This window comes from Hydra vulgaris, chromosome 10 (assembly GCF_038396675.1).
Source record: "Hydra vulgaris chromosome 10, alternate assembly HydraT2T_AEP".
NCBI lineage: Eukaryota > Metazoa > Cnidaria > Hydrozoa > Anthoathecata > Hydridae > Hydra > Hydra vulgaris.
This window is the reverse complement of record NC_088929.1, coordinates 20295971-20323126: the sequence shown is the minus strand read 5'-3', so window position 1 is coordinate 20323126 and position 27156 is coordinate 20295971. Positions and strand designations below refer to the sequence as shown.

The 27156-nt window shown below is 26.7% G+C and overlaps 1 protein-coding gene across 1 annotated transcript in view; it reads right to left on the bottom strand.

The window, feature by feature from the left end:
* LOC100211314 (uncharacterized) overlaps positions 1-21480 on the bottom strand; it is a 43638-nt gene extending 22158 nt beyond the window's left edge. Inside the window, exons 1-6 of the mRNA XM_065807455.1 lie at positions 21314-21480; positions 17071-17193; positions 15947-16090; positions 9176-9419; positions 5533-5926; positions 4793-5315 (exon numbers count right to left, since the gene is read on the bottom strand). Coding sequence (XP_065663527.1) covers positions 4793-5315; positions 5533-5926; positions 9176-9419; positions 15947-16090; positions 17071-17125 — 1360 coding nt within the window. The 5' untranslated portion in view covers positions 17126-17193; positions 21314-21480. The remainder of the gene's footprint in view (positions 1-4792; positions 5316-5532; positions 5927-9175; positions 9420-15946; positions 16091-17070; positions 17194-21313) is intronic.
* Between the last annotated feature and the right edge of the window lie 5676 nt (positions 21481-27156).

Genomic DNA, 27156 nt, shown 5'->3' with positions numbered 1-27156 from the left:
ATAGTAGCTACTTATTTTTTATCAAGAGGAAGATGAGAGAGGGAGATAAATGCTGTACACAATGATCTTCTCATTTTTAAAATAATGAAAAAGAAAAATTAGAAAAAGAAAAAGAATTGTTTATTGCTATGTAAAATTTTTAATATAAAAACTTTAAAGATTATAATTTATATATATATTGTAATATATATAATTTGGCAGAATTTGTCTTAAAAAACTTGAAATTAAGGCCTTGTAATACTCAAAACAACTATTACTGCATAGTTCTAATGAGGACTATTTACTAAATCAAGCTGCAAATTAATGTAATTTCTTAGAAAGTTTTATCAATGATTGTTTAATATTTTTCAAAGCATAACTAAAGTGGTTAAACCATCGAGAAACTGAGTTGTTGTGTGCCATTTTTCTATGTTATTATGGTAAAACTTTTGTGCTGACTTGATGCTGACCAAAAATAGTTTAAGTTTAATTGTTTAGTATATAAGTATAAATAAAATACTTAATATATATATATATATAAATATATATATATATATATATATATATATATATATATATATATATATATATATATATATATATATATATATATAGTAGATAAATATATATATATATACATATATATTTATATATATACATATATTTATATATATTTACAAATATATATATTATATTTGTATATAAATATTTATATATATATATTATATTTGTATATAAATATTTATATATATATATATATATATATATATATATATATATATATATATATATATATACATATTATACTTATATATATAAATATACATATATATATATATATTTATGTATATTATTTATACATATAATATATATATATATACTTGTTTTTCTGCGCAATGGCCTTGTTTGTCGAGGTTCATGTTTCACAGCTATAGAGTTGAGAGAGGTTTGTAATCACAAAAGTAGCCTCCTCGATTATAGTGGCCTTCTTGGCCTTGGGGAGGTGAATAATTAAAAAAATATATATATATATTTATATATATTATTTATATTTAACATATTTATTTATATTTAATATATTTATTTATATATATTATTTAAATATATATATATATATTATATATATATATATATATATATATATATATATGTATATATATATATATATATATATATATATGTATATATATATATATATACATATATATATGTTTATATAATATTATTAATTATTATTATAAATCATTTAAAATGCAACTCCTACATAATTTCCTGGATTCAGACAGGAATGATAACTTTTATTCCTTCTCGTCAGATCCAAGTCAACCCTCATTCTACTCCATGGTTTTCACCTTTTTTTTTGCAGCTGCTATATTTAATCGTAATCATTTTTTTCATCTTTTATTATTTTATTATCATCATTTATTATTGCAAGAAAAAAGGTGCTGTCTATATTTTGAACAGCGTTGTTAACAAGGATAGGTTTAACATTCCATTTCTCATTATGGGACTGATCTTACTACCTCACCCAAGGATATAGCAGAACTATTTGCAAAGAACTTTTCTTCTAATTCGACTCTCAAATCTTATTGTCATTCTCTTCTTTCCATTCCAATTAAACAGGTTAACCCATTGTTAGACATTCAAATCACTCCAGCTTCTGTTGCTAATGTCATACTTCTATTAAACTCTTCTACGACTTGTGGTTCAGACAACATTCCTGTCATAGTCTTACAAAATTGTTCTCAGAATCTCTCTTCAATTTTCTCTAAACTATTTAATAAGTGCTTTACTGAGTCTTGTTTTCCTGCCTACTGGAAAATCGCATTTGTTGTTCCAATTTTCAAAAACTCTGGTGAACATTCTGACCCCACCAATTACCATCCGATCAGTCTTCCTTTTGTTACTAGCAAGGTCTTTGATAAACAAATTTCTCACATCCTATCTTGTGTCAAATAACTTACTGTCAGACAACCAATACGATTTTCGATCCTCTCACTCTACGGCTGACTTGCTAACTGCTGTGACAGATTTTATTGTGCATTAGATGGAGGCAGAGAGGCAAGAGCTATTGCTCTTGACATATCTAAGGCTTTTGATAAAGTTTGGCATGCTAGTCTTTCCATAAGCTTGTTTCATATGGTGTATCTGGAAAAAGTGTTTGAGATTATCAAAGTATTTCTTTCTAACCACTTTATTAAAGTCATCCTCAAACTTTATTTTATAACATCTTTATTTCCAGTTCCATATTAATCACTTAAAACATGCAGCCGATCTTGAATCTGATCTCACATCTGTAACAGATTGGGGCTCACAGTGGCTTGTAAATTTTAACTTCAACAAAACTCGGTTATTTACTGCAAACAACTATCGCAGTGCTGTTGATATTCTTATATTAATGAATGGCAACCCTCTTACTGAGTTCTTTTCTTTACATCTTCTCGGATTATTGTTAACTACTGACCTTTCATGGAAACCATATACACAATTGATTGTTAAATTACCATCTGCTAAGGTTGCTTCTCTTTATTGTGCTCTCCATTTTCTTTTTTCTGATTCTATTCTATACCTCTACAAATCTCTTATTTGTCCCTGTATGAAATACTGTTGTCATATTTAGGCTGGTTTTTCTAATGATGCTCTTTCCCTTCTAGACAAGGTCAAAAAACGCATTGTAAACATAGTTGGACCCGCTCTGTGTGCTAAGCTTGAACCTCTTTCCCATCATTTTAAAGTTGCATCTCTTTCTCTTTTCTACAAATACTATTATGGTTGCCGCTGAAAGGAGCTAACATCTCTAGTTCCATCAACTAAAACTCATTCTCGCTTGACTCATCATTCACCAAAGCCTCATTCTTTTACTGTATCTGTCCCTGCATGCTCCAAATACTTTTATTTGTCTAGTTTTTGACTTCAACCCTTTGGAACTCTCTCCTATCTTCATGTTTTTCTGATACATACAACCTTTAATTTTTTAAGTCTTCTGTCAACCGTTTTCTTGCTCTATAACTCTCTTCCTTTTTTTTTTAGTAACTCCCAACCTAATAGTGATTGCTTGCAGCTTTGTTGGGAGTGAATCAGAACAAAAATTAATATATATATATATATACATATATATATATATATATATATATATATATATATATATATATATATATATATATATATATATATATATATATATATATATATATATATATATACACACATATAAATACATATATATATATATACATATAAATACATATACATATATATATATATATATATATATATATATATATATATATATATATATATATATATATATATATATATATATAATACTATTTTAAATTTGTTATATTATTTGGTATGAAACTCACATCTCTCACTATTCTCATTATTTCTTCAAAAATATTAGTGCTTTACAAATTTGGGTAAACTTAGAGTTTTGGCTGTTTGTAGTGAAGTCCTTTTTTACTGCAGTATGAAGTAGACGTAAATCGCTGGGTAAAGCATAAATGGCGACGATGTTTATCTGACAGGATAAACTAGGTATTGGTGCTGAGCCTCTTTGAAACGCGGGTAATAATAAACACAATTCTGAGGAGAAGTTCATTACCACCACTACATAAATTATGATTACACAAAAGCAATATTTTTTCTTTATCTTGTACCTTCTATCATTTTATATTTATTCATTTTAAATATTGGTATATCTATGCATATGTATATTTGTTTTAAAGTAAGTTAAACTTTTGTATTTAATGAAGATTTATGGTTACTTATGTGTCCTGTTTTGTTTTAAGTATACTATAACGATAAAATTACTGTTGGTTAAGATTGTGTATAAGCTTTTTCTTTTTTTCTTTTGGTTTTTTATTCTTTTTACAAGATTTTCCAAACAAAGCTTTGAGATACTGTTCCATGCTTGTTGGATAGAAGTTTTAAGTTCTTGTATTGTATTATACTGTTGAGAATTTCCAGATATAGAACCATTAGACCCATCTATGTTAAACTTTTATTCATTGCAAAAAATTACATTTTCCCATTCTGCATCCCATGTCATGTAGTCTATGGCAAACACAAATCTTTTTTATGATATTGTTTTTATGATATTAGGAAAAAATAAAGTCGGCAATAATTTGCCGACCCCAAAGGAAATATAAAAGGAGGAACAGCCTTTGAAAGGCTGTTCCTCCTTTTATATTTCCTGATAACCTACAGAAGGAGAAACAGCCTGTCAAATACAAAATTAAATAAGTGTTTGTAGAAATTTTTATATAAATAGTGAAGCATCAAACAATTTTCTAGAAAAACTATTAAAAAGAAGGTTGCATTTGATAAAATTTTTAAAATTTAATTTAAATTAAATTTTAATATATATATTTAGATTGCTTTTTTATTAAAGCAATTTATTAATTTATAAATATACTTTTATATTAAAAATTTCTTTTTACAATTTCTTTTACAATTAAAAAATTTAATGTATATATATACATATATATATATATATATATATATATATATATATATATATATATATATATATATATATATATATATATATATATGTATATATACTTATATATATACATATATATATACATACATATATATATACATACATATATATATACATATATATATGTGTGTGTGTGTGTGTATATATATATATATATATATATATATACATATATATATATATATAGAACAAATATAAAATTTTTAATATTAAATAAAAATAAAAAATTATAATAAATTCAACTTATCAAAACTTATTTTTATATTATAAAATTTTTACATACGAATATTTATTTTAATAGCTTACTTCGTTCTTCCGTTTGTGATGATTTTACAGCCAATAGGTTTGACAATACAGTTGTGGTAGATTGAGTAGTTGTTGATGCAGTGGTCATGGTAGATGTGGATGTAATGGCTTCTGTAGTTGTTGTTTCAGTTGTGGATGTTTCTGTTAAGGGAGCTTCTGTAGTTGTTTCTGTTGTAGTCATATCTGTTGTAGTCGTATCTGTTGTAGTGGCTTCTGTTGTAGTGGTTTCTGCAGTTGTAGATATTGTTGTTAATGGTACTTCAGTTACTTTAACAATTTCTTCAGTCTTTGTTGGATTTGTAACTGCAGGTGTAGTTTGTGTTGGTTTCGGCATTTCCACAAAATTATTTATTTCTTGCACCACATCCACAATATTTGCAGCAATTGAAACAGGTGGCAAATAGCTTGAGTGAAGAATCTTCTTTATATGATCACTGTATTTAATCCCACCAATTATATTTTGTCCATCTAAGCCAGCATCATACAACATAAAACCCCCAAAGTTTGGAAAAGTCTTTAAACGCTAGAAAAAAATTATAATGTTTAAACATTAACAAGTGCAGTACTACTAAGAATGTGATGTTTTATGTCTTAAACTGAGTAATTAGTAACTAATTATTGAAATATGTGATATTAAATACATTAATTCTGAATTATTTGTTAGACAAACTTCAAATTCTTAATATTTTTTTGTCCTATTGTTTTTTTACACTAGAAAAAAATTTATAACAAAAAATTACATCATAAATTGATGCAACTTTTTCAATTTCTTGATAATGCTGTTTCCTTTTGCTAGCAATAAGACCAACAAACAGTGCTGGTGATTGTCCAGGGTATCGTTCTTCAATATTTGCTGCTAGGTCAAACCATTTGTAGGTATTCCTTTCAAAAAATGGACTGCCAATATAACAATAAGCATTGTAATACTGAATGTAAACTTCATTTATTTTGTGACCTTGCAATAAAAAGGTACTGTGCATTAAAACATCGGGGAAAATGCATTGAGGACTTGCAGAAATAATATAGCTTCGAGAAGCATCAGAGTTCATTAAATAACGTATTTGATTAACAAATTCTGGATAGCCAATACCCATACCACCTTTTATATCTAAGTTAACACCATCCAAAATAGCTCTAAAAAAATACAACTTTTTAAATTATTAACAAACAACCGCTTTTCTCTTATCAAATTATTATGTTGATATTTTTTGTATTTTTTGTTTTATTAGAGGTAAAAATCATGTTTTTATAAAAACACAGATAAAAATTTTATATATAAATGAAATATAACTAATTTCTAACATAAGATACACAAAATAACAATAAGAATACATTTATTAACATGAATTTTTATGATCCCCCTTTATTTTTTTAACTGCACGACTTGACTTGGCATGCTATAAATGCAATTTAAAGCCATTTCTTTCGAACGTTCATTATGGTTCCAATGCCAAATAACTTTTTCAATCAATTGGGTCCTAATTGTGACTTTTCTAGCAAAATTTCTCTCTTTATTAGCTCTTTTACATTTTCTATGGTGTTTAGATCTAGGGAGTTCCCTGGCCGATCCAAAGATGGAAATTTCAGAGACTTCAATAATTTTTTAATGGATTTTGCAGTGTGGCATGGGGCTTCATCTTGCATAAATATTTTCATCTGTATGTTTGAAAACTACTTCTTTAATTTAAGTAAATAAGGTAAAAGTTTTAATGACTTTTTTGTATTAGTCCTGTTTAAATATTCCATCCACAATGTACAGTTGGCCTTTAACACTAATTACCGACCAAATATGACTTTAGGAAGATGTTTAACTGTCTGAATTATACAATATTCAGAATTATACTTTTTCATTGGAAAATTTTTCACATGAGCCATTTGAGTCATAAGTTGTATTAATCATAATGGTAGACTCATTTCTAAAGCATACCTGTAGAAAACAGAATAAAAACACTGGAATATAAATCACTAAATATCACTAATAATCACGAATAAATCATTGGAATATTAAAAAAAAATTTATTATTGTATTATAATGACTTTCTGATTTCCAGTTATCAACAGTGAAAGTACTGTAATTCTTTGCCTAATCCAAGCGCTTTTTTTTCTGAGAAGTGGTTAATATCTGGTCTTTTACTTCTAATGTCCAATCCATGCAAACTTTGCAAATCTTTTTTCTTTCACTATTTTTACTCTAATTTTTCTTGGTGATGGTGGCTTTCTCTAATTTCTTGGTGTCATTTTCTTTTTTCCATCACATTTGCCTTGCCTCTGAATATCTAATGGGAAGCCATTTTTCAATTTGTCTTTGATTCGATTTACAGTGCGTCTTGATAATTCACACTTTTTTGATATTTCACTTATCAAGTAATCCTTATCTTTCAGAAGGTATTGAATAATTGCTTTTTTTTTTCAGAACTGATGTCTTCTTTTTTCCCATTTTGTTATTTAGAACTTTTAGACAATTCTTTTACTAAAAAATTGTTTTGAAACAAATAAAAATTATTTTGCCAAAAAAATATTGAAACAAAGTATATACAATATTTATACAAAACGTATAAATATTGTTTAAAAATGGTTCAAAGTATATTATAATATAAAAATAATGTTACTAAATCACACTAGTTAATGAAAAATATTACACCACTTAAAGAAAACATAGTACAACAGCACAAATGACAAAACACAAATGCCATGAATTAAAAAGATGCCGTTTTTCCCCCTGAAATTATTGGCATCCTGCAAATAAATTTATATTGCTAATAGCCTGAAAGTGTTAAGTTATAAACCAAAAAACATAAATCAGCAAATAAAGACATTGTAAGCCAAATTAAATGGCACCTAAACCATTAAATAGTCAAAATTCTATAACAATTTGATTGGGTACTTGATTTTTTTTTATTTCCTGATTTTGTAGGCATTTTGTAAGTTCATCAGGAAGCATATATGTTGAGCAGCAACCATGGAATTTGTGGTATTTGTAATAAAGAGAAAAAACTTATACGATATGTAGTTTCAATATAGAAACTCTATGACAGAGTTTCAAAACATATAGCTAGATCCAACTACATACATACATTTTTTACTCTTTTTTTTAAAAAAAAAGCCTAAGTATAGCTTAATGTGAATTTGATCATACAATTCTATTTATTATTTAACTCAATTAACAAAAACATTGTAAAATATTATTATGTAATTATTTAATGGAATGTATCTTTTAATATTAAACAACTAAATTAAATATTACATTATTTAAATACTTAATATAAACTATTTTCTTTTTTTCAGCATTTGTATCATTGTAATCAAAAAAGGCTAATTTTTAAACGAAATTTAAAATAGAAATTAAATTTTTTCTTTTTAATTTTATATAAATTTATTACAGAAACTATTGCTCCACAACGAGGACATTGTAAACGATACAAAATTGTAACGATTACAAACTTGTACAATTGCAAAATTGTAAAAAACTGTGCACATCGATACAACTTTTTCACTAACAGAGTTGTCAATCACTGAAATAATTAGGACGATTCTACAGCGTTTCAGATATAAGATATAATAACTGACAATGACCAGCACTAAGTTCCTGATCTGCTTATAGCAGAACATGTACTCATGTTCTGTTCCAGGTGGTTCACTCCTTGCAATAAAATAATAATTCATAAAGATTATGTAACAAACTTTCCTACATAATCATCATTCAAACATTTAAGAGAAGGTTTTTGTAATTACTTTTTTCAGCTTATTGCTAAAAAGATATCTTTAGACTCATTAAATATTAAAAAATAATTAAAAAAAAATCACTTTAATTAGTGCTCAACGCTTCATTAAATGCACCATAAAAGCATTTTATGATGCATTTAATGAAGCGTTGAGCACTAATCAAAGTGATTTTTTTTTTTTTTTTTTTTTTTTATTACAGCTAAAAAATTAGCAGTACACAGCTGTTTCATGTAAAATTTACACAGCTGATTCCTGTAAAAATTAGCAACTTGTAATAACTATTAATTTGTAAAGCGTCACAAGTTAATCATATAATTGCAGCCAGTGACTGCAATCTCTAGTTTCAAAAATATTAGATTCCAAGATTCCTAATGTCCTGATTTTTCTCAACATAAAGTTCAGTAGTCACTAAAGGGTTGCGTCTACAAGTACAAGCCCAAGTGCGCACAAACTCCATTTATGCACACTTGGGCTGGGTAAAAGTAGAGTAACTATTTTTAGATTGAATAGAACAAGATGACAGCAGTCACTTTCAATAATAAATTTCCATTATTTAAAAATAAACGATATTCTTGTGGAACTGTTTTTCACTAGATGTTTGCAAGATACAGAACAGAATTAGTAATGAAATATTTAAACAAAAATTTTTTAAATACTAACTCTCCAAAAGGACGAGGACCAGCATTTCCACCAAGAAACATCTCCCAGATTCTCCGTGCTAAGATTTTGCCCTGTTGATAATTAGTGATTGTTTTTCCACTGGAACCAAGAAGAGATATCAAGACTTGTTTTTTCCTCATTTGGCATAACTTTATACCTTTTTCTATTGATGGACATTTTATTGGATAGTTTGGAGATGACGGTCCATCACAATGTATTGTAAAGTTTACTTCAGGATAATTGTCTAAAAATTTAGTTTTTGAAATATAAACAATATTTAAATTAACTTTTAAGTATAATAAAAAAACATAAATATAAATTTTAAAATAATTTTAAAACATAAATATAAATTTTAAAATAAGGTTGGCAATTTTTGACAAAAAATTGCCAACCTTATTTTAATGTTTATGGTAAGACCTTTGTGTCAAATTTTTTTTGTCAACCTGATGTCGACCTCTAAAAGATTGAGGTCAGCAAACTATTGCCGACTTATTGTATATATATATATTATATAAATATATACTATATATATATATATATATATATATATATATATATATATATATATATATATATATATATATATATATATATATATATATATATATATATATATATATATATATATATATATATATATATATATATATATATATATATATACTATAGCCTATATATAACTATAAGCATATGCTTACTAGCTCATTAGACCTCATTTATCCTAGTTCATAGACCTCATTTATCCTAATTCCGAGGGCTGTTAATGGTAATATATGGTGTAACTGATAAGTTTTACAGTGCATTAGACATATGTGGAGATGCTAAGGGTATCGCTCTCAACATTTCTAAAGCCTTTGATAAAGTTTGGCAGCTTGGTCTTCTCCATAAGCTATATTCTTATGGTGTGTCAGGTAACATCTTTAAGATTATTAAATCCTTCCTTACCAATCATAGTATAAAAGTTGTCCTCAATGAACAGCACTCTTCTTCATTTCCTGTAACTTCAGGGGTTCCACAAAATGCTATACTTGGTCCTATACTTTATTTAATTTACATAAATCATTTTATTTATTTTAGGTGGCATTGTTTGCTGATGATACTACCATTTATTCTTATCTTGATAAAAAAGCCAACACTCTCTGATTGCTTGGAGTAAGCATTTGATCTTAAAAGGATATCACTTCTGCTACAGCATGGGACTCTCATTTGCTGGTAAACTTAAACTCAGATAAATCTCAATTTTTTTTAGCTAATTGTTATTGCAATAATCTAGATCTTCCTATATGATTAAACGGTAATGTACTTGATGAGTCATCTACCTTTTGTCTTCTAGGATATCTATTTGATTACAAAGTTAGTATCTGCTAAGGTTGCATCTCTTTATTGTGCTCGCCACTTTCTTACTCAGGATTCCATTCTTTATATTTATAAATCTTAAATCCATTGATGTATGTATTACTGTTGTCATATCTAGAGCAGATCTTCCAATGATGCTTTTTCTCTTCTAGAGAAGGTGCAAAAACGCATTGTAAACATAGTTGGACCTGTTCTTACACCCAACCTTCAACCATTATCACATCATCGTAATGTTGCTTCTCTTTCTCCTTTCTATAAACACTTTAATGGGCACTGCTCTAAAGAGCTAGTGTCTCTAGTTGTTGGAAGTGAAGACGTTTATAAAAAAATAAATTTCTCTATATGTCAATGTATCAGCACTCGATGCATGTTCTCTGTAACAGAAGGTTCATATTTGGAATTTAAATAAAACGTTCATTTTTCCATTTTATTTTATTTACTAGAAGTTAAAATAAAAAAATTCATTTTCCATTTTTTTTATCTTTTTTTTTTTTAATTTAATTTATTTTCTCCATTTCTTTTAATTTAGTTTTTTACTTTTATTACATTATTTAGAATTTTAAAAAAAGTTTTAAAACTAATTTGATCTGAATTGAAATGAAACATTTGTTTTGCTGTTTTGAAAATAATTTGATCAGAATTGAAATGGAACATTTGTTTTGCTGTTTTTATGTTGAAATAATAGTTAACTATTTTTTTTTTAGAAATTACTATTTTATTATTTTAAATTTTCATTTTATTTGTTTTGTTTACAATTTTAATAAAAGTTAGTAATTAGAATTTAAATAAAACAATTGTTTTGCTGTTTTCAATAATTAATAATTTTGTTCAGATTTTAAATAAAATGTTTGCTTTTTTTTGTCTTTATTCTAACTATTCTATCTTGAATTTAAGTAAATTGTTTGTCTTGCCTTTTTAAATATACATAGATCATCCAAGTCATATTTTAAAAATCTGGAAGATTGTTTTGGTAAAACATCCGGAATAAATCCGGATTATATTTTCCTTTTATTTGAAATAATATAAAACTCTGAAGTCAGCAACTTTTTGTTGATATATATATATATATATATATATATATATATATATATATATATATATATATATATATATATATATATATATATATATATATATATATATATATATATATACATACATTGACTGACAAATAGCCTGACTCGCAGTGGAGTGCTGCTACATTGACTGAGGGTTTGACATGGGGAATCAATCTTTTCATTCATTACTCTTCGCTTTTTTCTTTTTTTTCTAAAAAATATATATTATATATATATATATATTTATATACACCTAAATGTATATACATATATACATATATATATATATATATATATATATGTATATATATACATATATACATATGTATAGATATATATATATATATATATCTATATATATATATATATATATATATATATATATATATATATATATATATATATATATATATATATATAGATATAGATATAGATATAGATATATGTACATATATATATTAGAGATGGGAATCGAACCCTTTTTTTAAAGTTCGGGTCCGGTTCGGTTCGGTTATAACTAATGTTCGAGTTCGGTTCAGTTCGGTCTTAAGCACAGTTCGGGTTCGGTTCGGTTCGGTATCAACACAACTGTTTTTTTATTAGTTACAAAGCTTTACATCCACAATGATAAAACACAAATAAATTAAAGTAATATTAAGTAGTTAAAGCATTGCAAATAACTTGAATAATAATAATTTGCAATGCTTTTATACTGCAACTTTAAAAGTTTAAAAAACAATGCAGTTGCTAATAGCTGCTGTTAAAGTGCACAAAACATTAAAGCAGTAACTTTCTGAACACAGATAACGGTAGCTTAAGTAGCCTACTGTCAGTCTAGTAATCAGGGCTGCATGTTGTATTTGAGAAATATCAGCATCTCCAATGTTTCTGGGTTTAGGCGAGCCCTGCGCTCACTCATCGTCACCTCACACACTGAAAACACTCTTTCACTGGCAGTACTTGTAGCAGGAATAGCCAACAACTTTCTACCAATCAATGCCATCGTCGGAAGCTTATGTTCACGGTCATTGTCTTTCCAGAATTGCAATGCATCACACGCTGTCACTGGCAGTGCCAAGTATTTGTCAAGTTACTGTCGGCGTTAGACAATGGAGTGGCAACTGTTTTTAAGTCTGCCAGCAAATCATACGATTCAAGATCAGCTTTATTCTTCTTTGCAGGAGGCAGCTGATCTGAATGACTGCATTCACTAAAGCTGTCTATATCTGTATTGCCTGAGTCCTTTCGTATTGCCTGATTTGGTGAAGAAGAAATAATTTTGTCCACCATACTACGCATTTCTGAATAAACAAAATTGCGATCGTCTGTGTTGACAAAAGACAAGTATTTGTAAGAAGGAACAATAAGTGTTGATAGCTTGTGCAAAGAATGAATAACATACTTTTCATTCAAACTGGACAGAAAAACTGCCTTCAAATCACGCATACTGTCGCTGTCTGAACCATTGATCTTACAGACTGATCGAAGATAAAAAAGGATTGGCCATACATCAGGGGACGTCGGCACATTGTCATGTGACAATTGTACAGTAGCCTTGTGAAAGAGATGCAAAAATTCTACGACGTCATGCAACAATTTTTCATTAAGGTTGTTCAGTTGCTCAAGTTTGTCAAACTGCTTTGAATCAGCAAGAATTGACTTGACATGATCTAACTGGCATGACAGTGATTGCAAAGAAAAAATTGACTGTTCCAACGAGTCGCAACATCCTGTTTGAGAGTGTGATTTAGTTCCTGGTTTTTCCCACTATGTTTAAAGTAGCCCACCATTTCCTTTGAAGTCTTGATCATTTCATGAACTAAATTAGCACCAGAGGATTTAAAAGCTTTTTCAACAGCTAAATTAAGATTATGACCTGCACAACTAAGTCTAACATCGTTGCGATAAGCCGACTTCATATTACTCCCATTATCAGTCACAAATACCAAATTGTCACTTTTTATAGTCTGAGGGAAAAGTTTTTTAAGTATTTCAGTTGTCTTTGCTTTTACGGCAATGCCAGTCTTAGACTCACTAAACTCAAACAATCCAACACACTTACTTATAAGGCAATAACTGCTGTTAATGTAATGTGCTGTAAAAGTTTGATAAGAGTATTTTAGAATGTCATCGGTCCAGTGATCAGTTGTTATTGCGATATGAGTAACCCCAGCAAGTTCGTCTTTCAGCTTTCGAACACATTCGTTGTAGAACTTTGGTAGTAATGTCTTAGACAGCGTTGTTCGATCACACATAATATCCTCAAGTTTCACTGATCCATACTTCGATCCAATATCAATCATTGTTTGAGCAAAGTGACGGAACCCATCATCCTGAACACACGAGAATGGCTGAATGTCTTTTGCAATCATGTAAAGGGCTGCACGTTGAGCATATTCACAAATGTGTTTAGGAACCTGTAAAGTATAAAGCAATAAACAATAGACATTAAACACATAGCAATACATAATGGCCTTTTTTTTTTGTACTACAAAAAACATTGTATTTCTAAAATATTGCTAACAACTTGTAACAAATATATTTTGCTATCAATGGTAGCAAGTGAAAAGTTAAAACAGTAAATAGGAAAAAGCAAGATCTGCAAACTATATTTATTAACCTCTGTCTTTTTAGGTAAAAAGCTTGTCATTTTTAATTGTCCAGGTTCTGAACTGATCTTATTGATGTGTGATGTATTATGTCTTTGTAAAGTTGTAGTATGACCAATTGGCACTGACAACCATAATCCACACTGCTTGCAAACGGCAAACTCCTTGACAACCTGTTGATCATAACATGATTACTCACAGTTATACAAAAATCAAATAAAGTGTATTATAACTAAGGTCAATTGACTCTATTTAGCATTTGATATTCAATTAATTATCAAACCTGAATGCTGCTCAGTTTGGCATTGTGTGCAATATGCAATGCCTGAGAGATGCAGGTGATTATTGATTTATTGAAATATTTATAAAACTAAATAATTTTATATGCAGTAAGTATAGCTACAAACCTCATCCCCAACTTCAACGCAACGGAAGCGTGTCCAGCATTCACTCTTTGTCCATGATGCAGGTACTAAGCAAGCCGCTCCGTCTGTTATCAATTTCTCCAACACTTTTTTAGTCCATTTACGAGTTAATTTACTGTTACTCATTATTACTACAATATTATGTAATTATTGCAATCATTAATTACTAAGATATAAATAAAAACTCAGAACATTAACAACACCTCAATATTGCAAATGTTTAGAAACAACATTTCCATTTTGGTTGGTAATGTTATGAATTGTAGACTTATCGCGAGGTTAGAATTATTTTGTTCTATTTCCCATTTTAAACGTTGGGAGAAAATTTTTCATTTTTTTCTAAAAGTAAAAATTACTTAAAATTTTAGCTAGTTTTTAAAGAAATAATAACTTATGCTTTAAATAATTTTGATTTAAACAAATTATTTAGAAGAAATTTAAAAATTAAAATATATTTTAAAAGTAATTATTAATTACTAAAATTACTAACTCATTTTCTTCCAACACTTAATATGAGAGATAGAACAAAATAATTCTAAACTCGTGGTATGTTATACATTAGGTAATGAATTATGTTATGTATGTTACACATTAGGTAATGTAGCATGTTATGTATTGTAGTGATGTGCGAATTGCAAAATTTTCACTTTTTCAAGCCTCTATTTAGCTTGGTTAGGGCAAGAACAGTTGGTTTGATACGGTTCGTTCACAACAGTTTTAAAGTTCGGGTTCGGTTCGGTTTAGTAACAACTAAAGTTCGGGTTCGGCTTGGTTCTGTTGTAGGTAAGGTTCTAGTTCGGTTTGTTTTGTTCAAGTTCGGTTTGTTTCCCATCTCTACTATATATATATATATATATATATATATATATATATATATATATATATATATATATATATATATATATATATATATATATATATATATATATTTATATATATATATATACATTTATATTATATATATATATATATATATATATATATATATATATATATATATATTTATATAGTTATATATACATATATATATATATATATATATATATATATATATATATATATATATATATACTATATATATATATATATATATATATATATATATATATATATATATATATATATATATATATATATATATATATATATATATATAAATATATTTCACTATTGTATTTAAATAATTCATGCAGCTTTTTTAATCTCAAATTAAGATTAAAACTTTTATTTTTCTCTAAACACATTTAGTTATAATTTTTTTAGTGACAGTTACAATCATTTTTTTGCTATGAAATGTTTACTATATTAAAAAAAATAAAGTACCATTATTTAAAGTGGAAAAAAAGTAAGAAACATATTCCAAAATGATTAAATCAAATGCATCTGATTCACAATACTTTTCTAGCTCATACTCTGTACCCCCATTGTTCTGTCCCCAGAACACTACCAGTTTATTGGATGCAGCAACTATAATAAATAATATAAAGAAATAATAATATAAAGAAATAATAAACAATAGATAAATATAAAGAAATAAAATCAAAACTTATTTAAAATTTTTTTGATATATATCTTATTTTTACTTATTATTTTTCAAAACTACAAAAACAGCAACATTATACTTAAATTTATTACATAACTATTTTTATGTAAGCACAATATTTTTAGAGCAGATGAAACTAGTTATATTTACTCTATTACATCTACTATATATATTAGAACAGATATAATTATTTGACTGTTTTGTTTTGTTTCTACCAAAGTCTTATTTTAAAAATGAAACTAAATTGATAAGTGATGATAAATGTTTAAATCAATTTGCACAGTTTTGTTTGTAATATTTAAATTTATAAAAAGAAATTTGCAAAACTATATTTTTTACTTGTTAAATTTAAAACTGTTTAAGGTAAAGTTATTTTGTGAATTCTTAGTACATACAAAATACACAGACAAAAAAAATCTCTCAGATTAATAATTACATTTTGTTGCAAGGTTAAAAATTCATTAAAATATTCATTAAAGGTGTTCCACTTTAATGAATATTTTAAACAGTTATAACATTAGAAACAAAAAAAACTTTGTATGTGATATAAAAATAGTCCAAATCTTTTCTATGATAGTCTCTTTTTTTCTCTTTTTTAAATTATTTTATAATTACTTTTCTATTATTTTATGTACCATTACACTATATTCTAATTATTGCAAATATTGGATTCTGAATCACAGGTTTTCAAAATCAAAGATTTCACTTGTATTCTTAAATAACCAGATTCTTAAAAGAACACAACTTTCATCTAAAATTTATATTTAATTAAAATAAGTTCATTAAAATAATTATGCATAGCCAAGTTGAATAAATTTTAAATTTTTCATCAATGCCACGACTTTTTTACCGATGAAGAAAAAAAAAATCAGTATAATTGAAAAACAAAGAAAAACAAAGAAACCTTTAACAAATGAAGATATAATTAACAGAGTAATTATTGTAAGTTTTATAACCATTTGGATTATGTAGTCATTTATGGTTTCTTCATGATAGCTCCTCAGTAGATTGTCTAGATAAGGTTGTGCTAAAACAATAACATTTATTTCAAAAATAGAGAAAACCATAAGAAAAGAACTTTTTTATAAATAACATTTAAAAAAAAGTTTAATAAATTAGATTAAACATTAATAATGCATGAACTAATTCAGTTTATTAAAATTAAAAATCATGTTGACTTGTGACCTGGACTTATTGCAATCAAAAATAACAACAACAAAAAGCAGTATTTAGCTTATGAAAAGCTTGAGTTTTTATTTTGTGTGTGTGTGTTTGTTCTTAATTTTAAATGAATTAAGATCTAACATGACTAAAATTTTGAGAGAAACTCAAGATTAATAAAAGATATTAATTATGATTAGAATTGAATTAATTAGTTTGGGGCAAGTATGGCTCCTTTCCCATGGCGAAGGCAACTTACCTGGGAGAAAAAAACTTTGATACAAATGCTCTAACTTAATTTTGGATATAGTTAGGAGTAAATATTTTGTTTGTATTTCTTTTTAATTGAATGAACATCGAACTATATGATAAAAAAAATATTTATTGTGATACTAGATTATGGAATAATTAAAGAACTTTTTTTAACTACTAGACCACCTTTTTGATACTAAACTGCCTTACAGATATGACTGAGTGCTTGGCACTTTTACTGCTATCATGTTTGAATAATAAAATTTATGAAACTCTTATGGGTAGAAACATAGGCATTATAAGACTATTTATAAGACTGTAAAACTAAACCTAAAAAAACTTTGCAAAAAATAGTGAAAAAACTTTAAAATTTACAAAAAGAGAATTCACTTTATTAAGTTTTCAAACTTTTTAAATTTTAAACCTTTTCAAGGTGTAATTGAAAACATGAAAGTTGCAATTAATAAACATAAGATGTAATGAGAACAAGAAACTTGTAATTAAAAAAGATTTGTTATATAGATACATTTAATTTTTAATCTAAGGCTGGATCTGTCCAAATAGTTTGGTTTTCGATAAATAAAAATATATTATCAATAAAATAAAAAAAGCCATAAAAACGACTTTTTGCAATGTGGTGGTAACTGGAAATATTTTATCAGGTGTCAATTATGCAAGAATGCACTATCCAAGGAACATGTCTAAATCAATTCCTGGATGAAACCCATTGGTGAAACATAGCTAACACCCACTTGTCACAAGAATTATCAATTTTTTGTTGTTCAATTGAGAATTCAGATAATAATAAGTAAAACATAATTTACTTTTAAAAAATGTGAGATTTAAATTAAATTTAAACAATGTCATTAAAAATTACTGCAAATTATTTAAACTTGTTGTGTAATATGTGGTCCCATGTTGTTCACCATGTACACAATCATTTCCTGTTATTATATTTTTTGTCGCAGTAACAATAATTGATGTTCCTAACATATTTAGCTCTTGTTTTTTTTTTACTTTAAAGACACATTGTTTTTTAACAATCTACCTTGATTGGTACCTTTGAGGTAAAAGGTGATTGTTATTGTGCTGATGCTAATATCTTAATTGTCTTAAAATCTTTGTTAAGACAATTGATATAAGCCAATATCAATTGACAGTCACTTTCAAAGCATGTTAACAATTTTTTGATTTGATCTTCATTCAATTTTTTGGCTTAAAACTAACTTTTCGGATGAAATTTGAATTTCTGACCAGAACCCAATTGTATGCTGTCCTATATTTGATGTCTTAAGTTTGTGCCAGAGTCATTTTATTGTTCTTTTTCAGCATATTTAACAACTCTTCTTTTGTTAACTGATGAGGATAAAAAGTAGTGTTTTCTTTTAACTTGTTTAACTTCATTCATTTAATACTAACAAATTGGATAGGCTTGATCTGATTGTTTCAGAAATGGATGTAAACAAATTTAGTGAAATAAATGTTGACATGGATTTAACTTAATAGATTTTAGGGTCATGGTGTATAGACATATAACACAAAAATCGATTTATTTATTCTAAATTATATACTACAATTCTTAATTACATATTATGTTTTTCAATTACATAATACAATTACATATTTACATGTTTTGTTCTTACATAATAACATTACATATTACATAATAAAATTTTTAAACTACATACACTTCTCAATTAAATATTACAATATATATATATATATTATATATATATATATATATATATATATATATTTATATATACATGTATATATATATATATATAAATATATATATATGAATATAAATATATATATATATATATATATATATATTATATATATACATATATATATATATATATATATATACATATATATATATATACATATATACATATATATATATAATATATGTATGTATATATATATGTGAATATATATATGTGAATATATATATATATATATTATATACATATATATGTATATATATACATATATATATATATATACATATATATACATATATATATATATATATATATATATATATATATATATATATATATATATATATATATATATATATATATGACTAGCTTGATTTTTACTTAACAAACTAAATCAAAATTGATAACATACTCTCTTACATAAAAAGTAGAATGTTCCAACATGAGATAAGTTTTACTGGGTTGTTTAATATACCAAATATTAAATACACAACAAACAAAAGATGGTATGTACATGTTTTTTTTAGTTTGAATATATGACCATAGGTAATAAATTGGTAATCAATTTCAAATAAATTTTCATAGTGATTATTATTATTGCACCATTTGAAGACATTAATTAGATTTGCATGAATTCGTCTGTACTTGACATTTGTCATATTTAGAGCCAACAGTCTTTGTTCATACAGGAGATCATTAAAGACACAAATTTATTTATAAAATCTTCTTAATACATTTTTCATTTATCCTCTGTCTATGAGAAGCTGAGGAGTATTGACTGATCCACAATATTCTAAATCGGGGCAGATTAGAGTTTAGAATAATATTTTAAATGAGTATAGATTTAAATAAGATAAAAATTATCTTTTTATTAGACCCAACATTTGTGTTTCTTTGTTAAAGCGTGTGTATTTGTTATTCTGTCCTAAATGTACTACAAAGCATTTATCAGTGTTAATTTCCATTCATTGAGAGCATTTTTGAGACCATTTAACAAGAGCATCAATATTATTTTGTAATTCTTGCAGAGATTGGGCATTTTAAAGTGAAGAAAAGATTTTGGTATCATCAGCAAAAGTGCTGCTTTTGAGTTAATTACTTCAGGGATATCATTGACATTATTTAATGAAAAGTAACACAGAAAGGACAAAGCCTTAGGGAACCTCACATTCAATGGAAACCCAGGTTGAGTAAGTGTCATTTACAACAACTATTTGTCTGCAGTTTTCCAGAAAGTTTTTTATCCAACAAAGTAATGGCCCATTTATACAGCAAGCTTCAAGTATTCAAGATAAGAAAGTTGTTGTCAAAAGCTTTTTCAAAATCAAGTTAAATAATGTAAATGGGAATATTGTTATCAAGTGGTAGTGCCCAATAATCAATTATTCATATCCCTCTAAATCACACAGATTAATAAATTAAAAAAACAAGTAAAAACCACAAAAACAGAACTTTTCTTGATCTTTTTAACACAAAAATGACAAAGCTAAAAAACAGCTTGCTGCAGCTTAAAAGCATGGTCTTAAGTAATAATTGAAAACGAAGAAAATAACTGCTTTTGAATAAATATTAAAAAAAACATGCATACATAGAGTATATATATAGGAATACATTCAAACAAACACATACTATGTGTGTTCCTATGTAACATAGGGTACACAGGATTTTTTACTTTTAGGTGAAAAAACACAGAGATTCATTGTCTGATGTAGATTTTTGGGGATTTGCAGAGCCTCTCCACAAAGCAAAAACATGTTTATTACTCTTACCTTAAATTTAAAGGCTAGAACTAACGTTAATCTTTTTATACCAAAAAAAAGCGGATCGCCAAATTAAAGAAAAAAAAAAGAAAAATTAAAAAAAAGATAAGTATACATTTAAATATTAGATTGTTGTTTTTAATTTTGTAGAATATTTTAAATTGTAGTAACTATACTTTTCTCCTTTGCGTTTAGAACTAAATATTTCCAAAAAAAGAAAAGTATTATATAAAACTTTACTTACAGCGAAAAAATAATAATAACAAAATGAAAATATACAATATTAAGATTGACAAAACGTATCATTTCTTAATTTATTTATTTATTATATTTATTGCCGTAACGAGCATTTTATCTATTTTTGCAAATATCTGATGCGCCATTTTGTTTGTTTTGATACACATACGATTCGGAATTTGCGGAATGACAAACGTGTGTTTAATATACTTTAGACGACAAAATACAAAAAATAGTTGTAAACTAAGTGCCAGACAAACTCACAGTGGGACAAAATTGAGTTTTTTGTGCCAAAATTATTTTCGTAGTTTTTTTTATTAGAATAGTTATATTTATATATAAAATGCATATATAAAGTAATAAACATATAGTTATATAATTAAAAAAAATATTAAAAATACGAAATATTTTTAATGGACAAGACAACTTTTATCAGTGTAAACATTAAAAATATTACTTTTCCATGCATGTATTTGTCATAAAATAACTTTTTTAGATTTATATTTACAAAACTTATATATTATAACAGTAATGAAAGATTTTGTAGGTATTCTTTGTTTACAAAACATCTTTTTTACACGTTCAGTATTTCTCATCAACTGGCCATTAACCGAAGACCAATCTTTTGTTATAACTTTTTTTATTGCAAAAAGTTGCAAAATGTTTATGTTGCATGGCTATTTACATACATTTAGCATGAGATTTACATAGTCAAATGTTTGGAGGATATTGGAGGATAGTTTATCTGATACCTAATAGTAAAGGTTAGTAGCAAAAAAATATCAAAAACTGTCTGTTTTCGATGCATAAAAACTAATGATTACATTTACGTTAAATTATTTTTAAAAGCCTGAGCGAAAAAAAATTCTTAATTAAAATAATATAGTTTAAAATATAAGTCAATAAAGTTAATTTAAAACAATAGTAGCGTAAGAAAGTTAATAAATAAAAAATGCAAAATGGCGTTTTGAAATACATGTCAAATTAACTTGTAAATAACCGCATAAAATTACGCTTAAATTAATATTTAATGTTTTTTTAAATAGATATTTCCTCTAATGAACGTGTCTTCACCATTATGACAAATTCTCACCGTGCAATGCTGATATTGATTTTTTGGTATTTTGGCACACTCTGTCCCACTGTGAAACGTAACAAATTACTGATTAATTTTAAAAGTTAAATTGTTTTTTTTTTGTTTAAGGTTTTAGAAAATTAGTTACCTTATCAAAAGAATCTACAAAATCATTATCTACAACATAAACGAATAAAATTTAATAATAAATAAATACTAACTAAATAAAACAATTTTATTTAAATTGCTACATAAACAAAGAAAACGATTTTATTTAAATAATCTACATAAATAAAAAAAATAGTTTTAAAAAAATATTAGATTTAGGATTTAATTCTTTAAGATGTAAACTAATAACAAAAAAAGTATAAACATAATTGTAATATTTTAACAATAGGCTAGTAGTTCGTGATGCGCTTAAAATAGCAAATTTGAACCTTGGGGCGGTGTTAAGGTGGGGGTGTCGGAGAAGTGTCCATCCTAAAACAGGCCCGGTCTTAAATAGTTGGAGGCTCTGCGCAAAGCGAGTTTAAGCAAATAAAAAAATGAATAATATACTATTAGCCAATGGCAAAGAGACTTATAATGGGACAAATAACCACTTTGCCTGAAGCAAAAATTTCCTGAAATTGAAGCAGAAAATTATGAATTTAGTGTTATTCTCCATACATTTTATGAACATTGGTTGTCTAATACTTTTTATAATAGATTTTTTACACTAGCCAATTTCACATTCATGCAGATCTCATAATCTTTAAACATAATTTGATTCGAGAATTTGCTGCTTTGATGACAGTAGTCTCAAATTATTTATGATTAATACAGAGACTGGACAATATCAAGTTCAATAAATATCATTGTAAGAATTTTCAGACTTCTTGCATTATAGTCTTTCTCAAATAGATTTTGATTAATTTTAGCTCAGAAAAACTTCTTAAACCCGATCGGTGATCGGAGATGTCAAAGCTATACGAGGGGCTAAAGCGACATTTAAAATAGCAGTATTCAAATAATGGTCATAAATAAAACGTAAAGCATCAAAATAAGATAAAATATTAATTCTAATAAATGTTGAAAAACATTTACAATTCATGGCATAAATTTTTTTGTAACAATATCTGAACCAGATGCATCTGTGTGCGAAATATTCAAATCCGTTCAACATTTCATCAAATCCTTTTGATGTAACTGATTTATTTATTTTGATATTGTGCAAAAATCCAAAGAGACTCAAAACACGTAGTTAACAATATAACTGCAAAAATATTAAAAAAACTTTATCAATAGTTTTCTTTTGGATCTGTCAATGGTTCATCTATGCTTTCATAATCGAACAGTTTGCACGCTTTCTTTCTTCTCTTATAGCAGTTGGAAACTTGTTTTCATCTGATTCCATTTCTAACTCTTAAGCTAGTTCTCTGGCTGAAACTTGATCAGAAACAAATTTATTTTCTTTGTATTTTTTTGCTTGTACTTTTTATACATTCTTGTCATGTCAAATTGCATTTTTTTTGATTGCATCGATTTGCTGACAATATTAATTCGAGACAATAAATATAGAGGATGTGCACCATATTTGGAATACCGCAGGTAATTTGGAATATATAAACTTCTCAACTAATATGAACAAAATCTCTGTAGTTATTTCGGAAACACAAGGTCAAATAGCACATGAAGTAAATGATTACTTAAATGATTATGAATACTTGGTCCTCTGCTGTTTCTCATATATTAATGACATCCACTTATCCTCTAAATTCCTAAATTTTATTCTTTTTGCTGATGATACTAATTTTTTTTTTTCGGGGTCTAATTCAAAATTTGCTTTTTCTACTGTAAACATAGAGCTAATAAATCTCAATGACTGGTTTAAAGCCAATAAACTGTCCGTAAACATTGATAAAACTAAATACATTCTGTTCACAAAACTTTCGAAAACTGATAACATACCCCTGAAACTTCCTGATTTATTTATAAACAACATTAAAGTAAAAAAAGTTCATTCAATGAAAATCTTAGGTATAATATTTGACGATCATTTCAATTGGAAAAATCATATCCAGTTAGTGGAAAACAACATTTCAAAATTTATTTTGGGATCCTTTTCAAAACAAAGTAATAATGTGCTAAAAAGCTCGTATTTTTCATTTATTCATAGTCACATTAGTTACTGCAATATAGCGTGGGCAAGTAATTATTCTTCTTCTTTAAAAAAAAGTTTATTGCAAACAAAAGCAAACGAGCCGGTTAATTTTGAATGCAGGTAGATATGCATGCGACGAGCCTTTACTTAAAAAAAATTAATGTTTTAAGTATTTATGAACTAAACATTTATCAAAGTCTAATATTTATGTTTAAAATTCATAACAACGTGCTTCCAACATATTTTCAGCCTCATTTCACCTTAATTAATTACAAATACTCAACAAGACATTCCATTGGCAATTTTCTTATCCCTACAACATCCCTTAAAAATTCAGACTTCTCAATTACTTGTCGAGGACCACGTTTGTGGAACTATATCCTGAATAAAGATATGAAAAACATAACTTTAATTGAACTATTTAAAAGAACAGTTAAACGATATTTATTAAATTTAAATAATAGAAACATTCCTTTATATTTTTAAAAACACTTATATATTGATTTGTTAACACGTATATTTCCTTTATATAACTTATGTATATTTAATAAACTGTAATATGTTATAATATGTATGATATGTAAAATATCATACATATTATAACAATTTTTATACATATTACAATATGTAATATTTGTAATATGCATAAAACTTATATAACATATATTTTAGGAACTTAATACGTAAAACTTTATTAAAGTTTTTACGAACATAGGAGCAGGGTAATAAGACTCATTGTCTTCTACTTGCTCCTGTCAAAATATAAAGATTTAATTTTTACAAAAAAACTTCATTTTTTTTCTTCCAGTAACTTCCAACTCTAATAGTGGTTGCTTGCAGTCTTGTTGAAAGTGAAGATGTCAAAAAAAAAAAATCTGTCATCAAAAATATGTTTTAATTTCATTTTTAATTTTAACATGAATAATGTTTTTTGTTATTCATAAAAGTCTTGATTTTTTCTGACAAACATGAGGCTGACAGATAAACCATATTTAAAGGGTCAGATTTACAGACTACAAAGGTGTTAAAACTACTTCTGTTTATTATTGTTAACTTTTAAATATATTATTGTAATTATATTATTAAAATATATAAATAAAATTATATTATTTTCATAATTATAAATGCAGAGACTGGACAATATCAAATTCAATAAATATCATTGTAAGAATTTTCAGACAAAATAGTAAAACAGGTACAGCAAAAACAAAAAACAAAAAAATTAGAAGACAAACATGCTAGACAAACATGCTAGACAAACATGCTAGACAACATGCTAGACAAACATGCTAGACAACATGCTAGACAAACATGCTAGACAACATGCTAGACAAACATGCTAGACAACATGCTAGACAACATGCTAAACTACATGCTAGACAACATGCTAGACAACATGCTAGACAACATGCTAGATAACATGCTAGACAAACATGCTAGACAACATGCTAGACAACATGCTAGACAAACATGCTAGACAAACATGCTAGACAACATGCTAGACAAACATGCTAGACAACATGCTAGACAAACATGCTAGACAACATGCTAGACAAACATGCTAGACAACATGCTAGACAAATATGCTAGACAACATGCTAGACAAACATGCTAGACAACATGCTAGACAACATGCTAGACAACATGCTAGACAAACATGCTAGACAACATGCTAGACAAACATGCTAGACAACATGCTAAACTACATGCTAGACAACATGCTAGACAACATGCTAAACTACATGCTAGACAACATGCTAGACAACATGCTAGACAACATGCTAGATAACATGCTAGACAAACATGCTAGACAACATGCTAGACAAACATGCTAGACAAACATGCTAGACAAACATGCTAAACAACATGCTAGACAAACATGCTATACAACATGCTAGACAAACAAGCTAGACAACATGCTAGACAAACATGCTAGACAACATGTCAATAAAAAATCGTTTTACAAAAAACATTGTAAAATGATTGTTTATTGACGAAATATATATATAGTAATATATAATACATTACAATAATTAATAAAAACAGGGCGCCATCTTGATATTTTTGCTGACAGCCACACGTTAACAAAACGTTAATTTTGAAAACATTTTCGGTAAAAATGTAATCCTTCATAAATATTTGATAATATGTTCAATATAAAATACTTCTTCTATTCAAATAGATTATTAAGAAACTTTAATGATCTATGGTTGCGTTTTGATTTTAGTTTACTTTCTTATTATTGTTTTTTTTTTCCGTAGTTATTTAGGTGCTCCCAGAAAATCTTACCGCAGAGCCCCGCTGGAGAGCATTTAACTATAAGTTCACGGTTCCTTCCGTACCAATCTCGCTTGTTGGGGTAGACCCAGCGTTGAATCTCGGACCTCTAGAGCTCTGAGCCAAAACTCTGAACCACTGCGCCACGGCTGCTCTTGAATGCTTTTGCCACTGCACAACTTTTGCTCGTGACTTATGAATGTCAACGAACAAATGATAAATTTAATTTGGAATACTATACTCTATACTACCTGCACCTCAAGTAAAGTCATATTTTTGGAGATTTTTGTTTCGATAGAACTTTTAATAAGATTCCTAATTTTTGTTTTAGTTGATTTTTTATTTTTTCACAATT